The sequence below is a fragment of the Neofelis nebulosa genome, chromosome 8 (genome assembly GCF_028018385.1).
Source record: "Neofelis nebulosa isolate mNeoNeb1 chromosome 8, mNeoNeb1.pri, whole genome shotgun sequence".
Classification (NCBI taxonomy): Eukaryota; Metazoa; Chordata; class Mammalia; order Carnivora; family Felidae; genus Neofelis; species Neofelis nebulosa.
This window is the reverse complement of record NC_080789.1, coordinates 62,122,102-62,131,447: the sequence shown is the minus strand read 5'-3', so window position 1 is coordinate 62,131,447 and position 9,346 is coordinate 62,122,102. Positions and strand designations below refer to the sequence as shown.

The following is a 9,346-nucleotide window of genomic DNA, read 5'->3' as shown; positions in this document are numbered from 1 at the left end:
CAGGCTCCGAGCGCTCCCGCGTCCGCCCGCCGCCTGCAAGCCCCCAGCCCCCTGCGCTCGTCTTTCCCGGGAGCTGGGCGCAGAGCCGGGGCCTCCCCGCTCTCCTGGTGGACGTGCTGGGGGAGCTGGGAGGCCTCTCTGGGCTTCCCAGCGGAGCAACACACTCACCCCGCAAAAAAAAAAAAAAAAAAAAAAAAAAGGCTGCATAGGATCTCGTTGGGGGTGGGGGGAGAAACCCGGTTGCTCGGATTGGTCTCCAGCCGCACACAGGCCTTTCTTCCAGCCTGTGGTAGTCTGGGGTCCTCGGCTTCTGAACCCCGAGCCCCCAAGGGCCTGAAAAGAAGCATTCTCCAGGCACCAGGGCCTCTCCCGTCCACTTCTGGGAGTGAGGATGGGGGGCGCGGCGCTAGCAGCCCCCCGGGCCCGCGCCAGGCCGACTGTTGCGAAACGTGGCGGAGGCGGAGAGCCGAGGGGAAAGAGAAGACCGCGGGATTTGAGCCCTTCCGCAGGGATTGAGCGATTCAAGGACATCTCGAAAAAGAAAGCCTGGAAACTGAGCCTGCTCTGGGACTCCTGACAGGGCTGGGACAAAATTCCTTCTTCCTTACAACCCCAGTCCCAATCTGCTTCCTTCCTCCTTCTTCTCCCCTCAAACTCGGCGAGTGAGGAGCGCAGCCAGACCCTATCCTAACCCTTTCCCCAGCTCAGGCCTTCTCTCCTTAAGCCCAGACAGAGAAACCTGAGTGGACCTAGGGGGTGAGGTGGTGAGGGGGTCTCCCGGAGGGAAAAAATCCGCCAGAGTTTTCCAGACCTTCCAGATCCCCGCCAGCGCCCCCTCCAGCGCCTCCGCCAGCGGGGGGGCAGGAGGGGGGCTTCTCCTGGCAGGGGCGGGGATTTCCTGGGGAGAGGCAGGCAAGAAAGAATAAGACTTGGGGCTAGGGGAGGGGGTTCGGAAAGGGGCCGAATGGCTGCGGAGCCCCTGGCCACAGGCTGTGAAGGTTGCCCAGGCGCCTGACCTGCCCACCTCCCCCATCCCCCACCCCCAGCCAGGTCCTTTACACGCCTCCAAATAGCTCAGAAATTGCTCTCCTGTGGACCTTCTGCATCTAGGTCCCTGGAAAACCTGTTACAGAGGCATTTTCCAAAAAGGGCACAAAACAGGCCTTTTCCTCTGCCATGCTCATATATTTGTGGAAGCTTGAATCTTGCTTCTTTATGCCCTCAATTAACATCTATTTTCTATCTCAAATATCTGGCAAAGGTACCACATGAGGATCATGCATAGGGATACAGAGCAGTCCTCCAAGCCCATTGTGTCTGGTTACACACACACACACACACACACACACACACACACACCCAAACACACACACACACACACACACACACACACACACACACACACACACACACAGAATTGCCTTTTGCCACTCTGGAGTCCAAACGTGGTGAGGTCTACCCAACTCCCCCTGTATCCTCACCTCCAGGATCATCCCAGAGTTCCCAGGACTCTCGGATTTGTGACCCTCAACCCCCCCCCCCATCCAGTTCTGCCCACCCAGGACCCCTCCTTCTCTGGACATCCTGTCCACCTCTCCAGGGACTGGGTTCACTTCCCCATGCTGACAGTCACCTCCTCAGCAGTAGCAGGGCCTTGGGGCCTCCAAGAAGAGGGACTTCGACACTTAGTTTAGAGAAACTGAGATAAATCCCCTGGGATCTCCAGCCTGGGCAGATTCCCCCTCCCCCCCCCCCCAATCTCCTTTCCTCAGCCATTTTTGGAGATTGAAAGGCTCTGGGGGTGGGGAGGACTGAGATATCCGTTAGTTTTTGTATCCTAAATGAGGCCTCATCTTTTCTTAAAATTAAACACAATTTAAAAGGCCATTTCAAGGGTTTGTTGCAGCAACAACCAGCTTCTCCTCTACAGGGTAGAAAATTCAGCGGTCTGAAGGCGAGGCGAGAAGCCAGGCTGCAATTCCTCCAAGTCGGCACCAGGTGTCGCTGTGGGCTCGTTGTCCCGGCTACCCCCCAATTCCAAGAACCATTTTTTTTCTCCCCCTTCTCTCTCTCTTTCTCTCTCACTCCCTCTCCCCCTTGGTTGGGCTTTGCCAACATATCAAGATGCGTTTCGCCGGCTTCCATCACTAACCTCCCGGAGGTCATCAAGCCAAATTTATGAGTGGCCGCTCGAGTCACGTGACTCTATTTAAGGCTCCCTTATTTGGGAAGAGCGCATAGGATAAAGAAAGAGATATCTCCACCTATAAATTGTGCACTTTGGAGAACAAAAAACCCCTCAACTTCAAAGAGTCACAAATCACCCTTAATCAAAAAGGGTGCAGAAATTTTTTTTGGGCCCTCCCCGCCATGAGCTCCTACGTAGCCAATTCATTCTATAAGCAGAGCCCCAATATCCCTGCCTATAACATGCAAACTTGTGGGAACTATGGATCGGCCTCAGAGGTGCAGGCATCCAGGTACTGCTACGGTGGATTGGACTTAAGCATCACTTTCCCACCGCCTGCGCCTTCCAACTCTCTCCACGGGGTAGACATGGCTGCCAACCCCCGGGCTCACCCCGACCGCCCCGCCTGCAGCGCCGCGGCCGCTCCGGGACACGCTCTGGGCAGAGATGAAGCGGCTCCTCTGAACCCCGGGATGTACAGTCAGAAGGCGGCTCGCCCAGCGCTGGAGGAGCGAGCTAAGAGCAGTGGGGAGATCAAAGAGGAGCAGGCGCAGACAGGGCAGCCCGCCGGACTGAGCCAGCCACCGGCCCCGCCACAGATTTACCCGTGGATGACCAAACTGCACATGAGCCACGGTAAACTTTAGGACTTCATTTTGCGCGCTCGGGTCCGCCTGGGTTTTATAGGCCATGCGGGGCAAATAAAGAAAAAAAACCTGCGGCCATAAATTTTACGATCCAGGCATCAATGGCTCGTAAAACTGTCCACTAAAAGGCTTAGAGGCTGTGTGCGCCCAAATTTACGACGACATAATTGGATCATAGGAACAAAACGTGTATAAAAGGCAATATTCAATTTTGGGGGGAGAGGGAGGGAGTTAAAAAAATAGAGGGATCTGAAGGGTGAGGAGCGCGGGGCTCCAGAGCGGGGATCCCCCCGCGGCTCCCTCCCTCCCTCCCCTGTGGAGCCGGCTCGGCCGGCGCTGGCCGTTCCGGAGGATTCCAGCGACTCCGGGAGGGGCGGGAGGGGGGTCCCCGGTGCTCGGATCTCGAGGGTGCTTATTGTTCGGTCCGAGCCTGGGTCTCCCTCTCCCCCCAACCCCCTCAGCCCCTCCGGCTTGCTGAGTGAAGGCTGCGGCGGAAAGTTTCCTGACAGGGCGGAGGCGCCTCTCCCGGGGCTAGGCTGGGCTAGGCTGGGCTGGGCCGGGCCCGCCTGCGGCCCGCTGGGCCTCTCCTGCCCTGCTCGCCTCCTCTCCCTCCGGCCGCGGGTGGGGGCCTGGGCTGGGGTCGGGACGCTGGGGCGCTGCACGCTATTCACCCCTTCCTGGCTTGGGGGGGGGTTTATATTCCAGAGACGGACGGCAAGCGGTCCCGAACCAGTTACACGCGCTACCAGACTCTGGAACTGGAAAAAGAATTCCACTTTAACCGCTACCTCACTCGCCGCAGGCGCATAGAGATCGCCAACAACTTGTGTCTCAACGAGAGACAGATCAAGATCTGGTTCCAGAACCGCAGGATGAAGTGGAAGAAAGATTCCAAAATGAAAAGCAAAGAGGCCCTTTAGAGGCAGCGGGGAGGCCCGCAGATAGCGCCCTGAGCCCGCTTTGGTCCCTGCGCCTTTCCTTTTCGGTTTTCCGCTCTCTATATTTTGGGGCAAGGGCGGGGGCTGCAGCACCGGCTCCCGGGCCTCACAGACAAAAGCGCTTTTCCTTGGCATTCCGCATCCCCACCGACCCCAGGTTCCCGCGGGGCTGCCCGCGCTGCCCGGACTCCCCTCAGTTCTGCTTAGCACCGGGGGGGCCCAGGGCAAGCTCCGCACGGGCTCTCCAGAGGGCTGTGGTATACCGGCTGGTGCCGAAGGAACCCTGGCCTGGGCCGCCTCTCAGGCTTCCAGCCCCAGAGCGGCCTGCCGGAGTTAAGGTCGGCCTTGCGGGAGCCCCAGGCCCCGCGCCCCGACCCTCCAGCCTCCCCTCTCCTTTGTTCCTGGCTTAGGCTGGCCAGGCGGCTGCGGGTTGCGGGCTGGTGAGAGTGGTTGTGCCTGGCAGAGTCCGGCGCCAGACTCGGGGTGCTTCGTTGTAGCGACTAAACTCCTGGTTCGGTTTTTAAATGATTTGCATATGAAAGGGAGGAATGGCTGTAGGTCCGCCTAAGGTCCCCTCGGTTGCCCTCGGCTCTCCAAACCTTCTCCCCCATCCCTAAGCCCGGTAACCTCTCCAGCCTGCGCCCTCTGCATGTCCTCTCAGGTCCTCCCCACCCCACCCCCGCCGCAGACCATTAGCTAGCTCAACTATTGGGGTTCCTTGCCACTGGACCCCAGCAAGCAGTCCTAGAGGCTCCTGGCTGCCCAGTAGTCCCTGCCACGACTTTCTGTGCCCTCTTGCCCCCTCGCTGTTGTCCAACTATTTATTGACTCCAGGTCTTTCCTGAAACTATATTTTGTCATATCAAATAAAGACAAAGAGAGAACAGGACTAAAGATGCAGCAGTGCCTCTCTGTTTGGGGCATGTATTGGGTAAAAGTGTCTAAGTGGGCTCTGGGGTGTAGGGGAGGCCCACGGCCTTTCAGCCTCTTTTTTTTTTTTTTTTTTTAAGAATTCTTAGGAGCTTCTAGGGGTATTGAGAAGAGGAAGGTGAAAGTGAGCTCCTTTCCAGATCCCTGGTTCCCAGAAGGGCCTCTGGAAAAAGGGGAGGGCACCTAGGCAGTCTGTACTGGCTTTTTCCCTGCTGTGGCTCTCCGAGGCTTGCAGGCCTCTGCACCCCGTTCCCACCTTGGCTGGCTGGATCTGAGGTCTCTAGACTGGCAGCAGCCTCCACTGCTTGCCAGAGCTAATTTGCAGGGACTGGTGGCTCCGTGATACCTCTGAAGATCTCTCCCAGGGCCAGGGGGTCCCTGAGGGGCCTCGCTGGACATCGAGGGAGGGCTGAGCCTTCAGCCCAGGGGCCCATTTGGTCCCAGAAACATCCGCAGGAAGAGTTGGTACTGCTTGGTGAAGGGGGTGTGGGGGAATTGGAGGAAATGTGTCTTAGCTTTTTATGATACTGGGGGAGATGGGAGCAGGGAGGGCAATCTACAGGGTACCTGCCTGGCAGGAAATGTTCTGACTGCTTCCCCACTTCTAGGGCCTAAGGCTATGCAGGACAATTAGCTGGGAAAGGAGCTGCATAGACTGGTGCCTGAGTCCTGTCTGTTTGCCATCATTTGTCTCAGTCTCTGGGATTTTGTGTGGAGGGGGAGGGTGGGCTAAGGGGAAGGGGAAAAGGCAGATAATTCAGGTGGTGCCCGAGGCTGGCTGAGGCCCAGGCTCTGCTCTGCCCCAGGCTCCTGGGATGGGATGGGGGAGGAAATACTTTATAGGAGAAACAAATGTGGGAAGGGTCCATAAAACTTTACTGCATTTCCTCTCCTGCCTCCCACAACGGGGTGATTTCCTGGAGCCAAGCCTAGGCCCCCCACACTGGGGGAGGGTGCGGTTCAGGAGCTGGGCTAGAAGACTACTATAGCAGCCAAGAGGGAAAGGGAGCAGAGAGACTCTGGGGAGGGGCAAGGGGAATATTTATGATTATTAATGCTGATGCTCCTTGGATTTATTATAAGGACTGACTTCTCTGCATCCCACTGCCTAAGCTATCCATCTGTCTTTTTTTTTTTTTTAAACCCAGGAGCCTCTCGTCACCCCATGCCTAGCACGTAGGAGGTCTGGACAAATGATTATTGAACTGCACCCATCGCTGTACCCTTACCTTCGCCCTGCACTCAGGCCAGGTTAGGGCGCCCGTAGTGTCTCTCCATGACTAGCACACAGCAGTCTGCCCAGCCTAGCACCAACTCGGCTCCTCTCTCAATCTCTCACTCTCTCTCTCTCTCTCTCAAATAAAATGTGTAATTTTCTTCAGGGAGTTATTTTAATTTTTTCTCCATGCTGAGGAAAACTATTGGGCGAGCGGTGAAGTGTGGAGAAGCACTGGCGTCTCCAGTGGGTAACAGTTAACTAAGAAAGAGGCCATGGCGCCCGCCATCGCGCGCGCCGGCATCCCGGGCTGCCGAGGCCCTGAGCTTCCTCCCCAGGGGACGCACCGCCCCAGGGATAGAACCAGGGGCTTAGCCGGGGCCAGGGCCTATATGACTCAGACCCGCAGGGTAGGGCGCACCGGCCCCACCTTGCACTGAAGGCCTCCTTCCGCCAAGGCAGGGCAGGGTGAAGGCCTCTCTTTCCCTGGAGCAGCTGGAGGGCTGACAGAGGTTGGCCGCGCTGGGGTAGACGCAGCCGCGCCCGCCCGCCCCCGCCCCTGCCCCTGCCCCTCCTGTCAGTCTGCAGGCCTGCGCCCAGGCCCCAGCCTCTGCTCCAGCGGCGTCAGCGGCCACAACCTAGCCAGAGGCCTCGGACGCACTCCCCTACACTGGGAGTAGGTACCGCCCAGGCCCTCGCTTTCTCTCCGAGCAGAGGCCTCTGCTTTGAAGTCTGAGGTGGTTCTCCCACCAGCCAGCCTCCTGGAACAATCTGCGAGTACCAGGATTTGGCGTTGCTCTGGGAAAGTTGGTGGAGGGGCTTCTGGGTCCCAAGCAGAGACCATGGAGCCTGCCTCTCCACTTTGCCCTGAAGCCCACCCCCTCTGGCAGCGAGAAAAAAGGGCAAGAAGCGTGACTTACCTTCCCCGGGGGAGTGGGAAGAGGGGGACACGGCCCACTCTGAGCAATTAGAGGAGAGAGGAGGAAAAAAAAATAGGAGGAAAAAAATATCAACACGACCTCGAAGGCGACAGGTCCTTATGGAAATAAGTAAGTAAATAAATAAATAAATAAGGATCCACCCTCTCCCCCCTCCCCACCCTGCAAGGGGGGTGTGGGGGTGGGGCAAAGGAGCAGCACAAGGGCTTTTTAGTGTAACTGAGCATTAGAGAAATACGCACGGCTTCTATGTGAATTTAGGAGTTTGAAACTTTTGGAGGTTATTTATGTGAATGGCCCGAAGGCAAGCCCGTGAGTGGCTCTTGGGGGACCACGTGATGTCATTAAACCAAGTTTTATGGTGTAGGGAGAGCTGACAAACCCACAATATATTTACATCATATATAATCTTAACTGTCCAGCCACGCAGCTGCTGGTGAGGTTTAATGCTAGGACAGAGGGCCTGGCAGTTAGAGGGGATTACGGCGCTGGGGATGATGGTGAGAGTTACATCTTCGCAAATGAATCCCAGGCGAACGCTGTAAGTTAATTTTCTCTCTCTCTGACCCTTTCTCCCATTTACCTAATCCCCCTCCCCAAGATAGGAGGCAGTTCCCACTCATTAAGGGGAGGGGAAGAAGGTCTCCCTGGGCATCCCCAGGCTAGGGTGGAAGAAGAAGAGAAGAAGCCGCTGGGAGGTAGGAGGATGGGGGAGCTTGTCTCCTCTGACCAGCCCTCCCCTCCCTGCCCTTTATTCCCTCCAGCTGCGAGTCAACTGCGGTAAAGAGAGGCCTGGGTTCTTTAGAGCTTTGCTAGGTCTTCCTGACCCCCTCTTCCTCCTCAGCTGGGAAGAAAGACTGCGGCACACACATGGGTGTTGGGTGCTGGTGAGAGTGTGTAAACTCTAGGTGCAAGCGCACCTGGGGGGCCCTGGGCCAGGGAGGGGCCAGTTCGGCCCTTGGGCCAGGGCAGGTCAGGCAGCTGGAGAGGGAGGCCGGGAGGGAAGGCGTTGGGACTTCTGAGCCCATAGGCTGCGACCTGAAATGGCAGAAGCATCTTGAAGGTGGCTGGTTTGAATCCAGGGAGTCCCAAAGCGCTTTCTCTTTCCTCACCACCAGGCCTGGGTGGGCAGCTGTCCCAGCGTCTGTAGTCTGGGGTCTTAGTCTGGCTGGGGCCAGTGTGGTTTCGTGCCTCCTCCCTCTAGCTGCCGGGGTCTTTGCTGGCACCCCTAGCCCTTGTCTGAGGTAAAACTAGGCCGGGAGGCCTAGAGGTTCTGCTGTGAGTGGAGTGTAAATGAGTGGGAGAGTGGAGGCAGTGTCTTTACTGGGCTGGCCAGGAAAGATCCTCAGCCCGGAGGAGAGAGTGGCCTCTGGGGGATGGAGCCATCAGGGCCCAATATGGGCAATGATTCCTGGGGCCAGTCTCAGGCTGGGGCACCTTAAAGATTTCTAGGAAGGAGCAGTGAAGGCGTCGGGCACGGGAGGCACGTGTCCTCCACACCTGCAAGTGCCTACCCCTCCCCATGAGTCACCCGGAGCTAAGCCAGGATGGAAGACATAGAAACTCAGGCTCCTTGAAGGGGCCGACCATATCTCCCATATCTCGAGGGATTCCGAAGCAGGGAAGAAGGCGGGCCCATGGAGGGCTACTGGCCTAGGCCCAGGGAAAGGGGAGGAGAGGGGAGGGGGCGAGCCAGGTCAGCGCCTACCCAGGGGGGAGGACTGCCTTAGGGCTCAGGCGGGCCTGGACACCGTTTTTGTGGAGAAGTGTTGGGGGGGGGGGGACGGGGAGAGGACGTTGTCAGTGTGCCCCTGCCGCCCAAAGAACTGAGGAAGAAGCGGGACTGAAGCAGAGACGGAGAGCCCAGGCAGACTCCAGGAGGGTGAAGGGGAACAGAGACCCAAAGACACCGGTGTCTGAGCCGATCCCCATCCCTGGCTCTAGCGGGCTCTCGCCTGCGTGAGGAGCGCTGGCAGGGGACATGGGGAACTCCCGGATGCCCTCCCTCTGGAGCCCTCTGTCCCACGCCAAGACTGGGCCTTCCCACCATCCCCCCCCCACTCCTTTATTTCCCAGGGAAGCGTGAGCATCCCAGAGGATTTCCCCAGTAGCCCATTCAAAAAGTTAACTCTCAGGTTCTCCCTTTCTCATAAGCGGCCCTCTCCATTCTCCCCTCCCCACCAGTCTGTGATTTTAAGGGCTTCTGGAAACCTTCCATTCAAACCTCAGGGAGACTGGAGTTTTCCTTGGTCTCTAACTTGACTCTGCCCTTCCGCCGGCCTCTAAAGGGCTTTAGGGAGCGAGTCTAATGGCCTTTAATCAAAAATTTAGCTGGGGCCAGAGTCCCACACCCAGGCAAACTCAGCCTTCCCAGACTCCTGGCCAAATTGCAGTCCATTCCCTTCCTGTCCGTGGAGAGGGGTGTGTGTTTCTGTTTCACAGATTTATGCAACGTCTGTTGGGGGTTCTATGACTTCTTCATCTCCTTT

General features: G+C 57.6%; 2 protein-coding genes across 3 annotated transcripts in view; both read left to right on the top strand.

Moving 5' to 3' along the window:
- The window catches only part of HOXC4 (homeobox C4), a 38,297-nt gene that overhangs the window by 13,373 nt on the left and 15,578 nt on the right, over window positions 1-9,346 (top strand). Inside the window, exon 1 of one of the 2 annotated variants that reach the window (XM_058742539.1) lies at window positions 6,990-7,398. The exons of the other annotated variant lie outside the window; for it this stretch is intronic. The gene's annotated coding sequence lies outside the window, so the exon portion shown is untranslated. Of the gene's footprint in view, window positions 1-6,989; window positions 7,399-9,346 lie in introns of those variants that run through there. 2 annotated transcript variants of the gene reach the window in all.
- Window positions 932-4,667, top strand: HOXC5 (homeobox C5). The gene is made up of 2 exons (XM_058742552.1): window positions 932-2,824; window positions 3,541-4,667. The coding sequence occupies exons 1-2, from the start codon at window positions 2,371-2,373 to the stop codon at window positions 3,753-3,755; spliced, it is 669 nt and encodes a 222-aa protein (XP_058598535.1). The 5' UTR covers window positions 932-2,370; the 3' UTR covers window positions 3,756-4,667.

What these genes read in the sequence shown, in the direction of transcription:
- HOXC5 (XM_058742552.1), top strand. Translation starts at nt 2,371, where the DNA reads ATGAGCTCCTACGTAGCCAATTCATTCTATAAGCAGAGCCCCAATATC. An exon ending in CAAACTGCACATGAGCCACG is followed by an intron (nt 2,825 to 3,540) that starts GTAAACTTTAGG and finishes TTTATATTCCAG; the next exon opens with AGACGGACGGCAAGCGGTCC.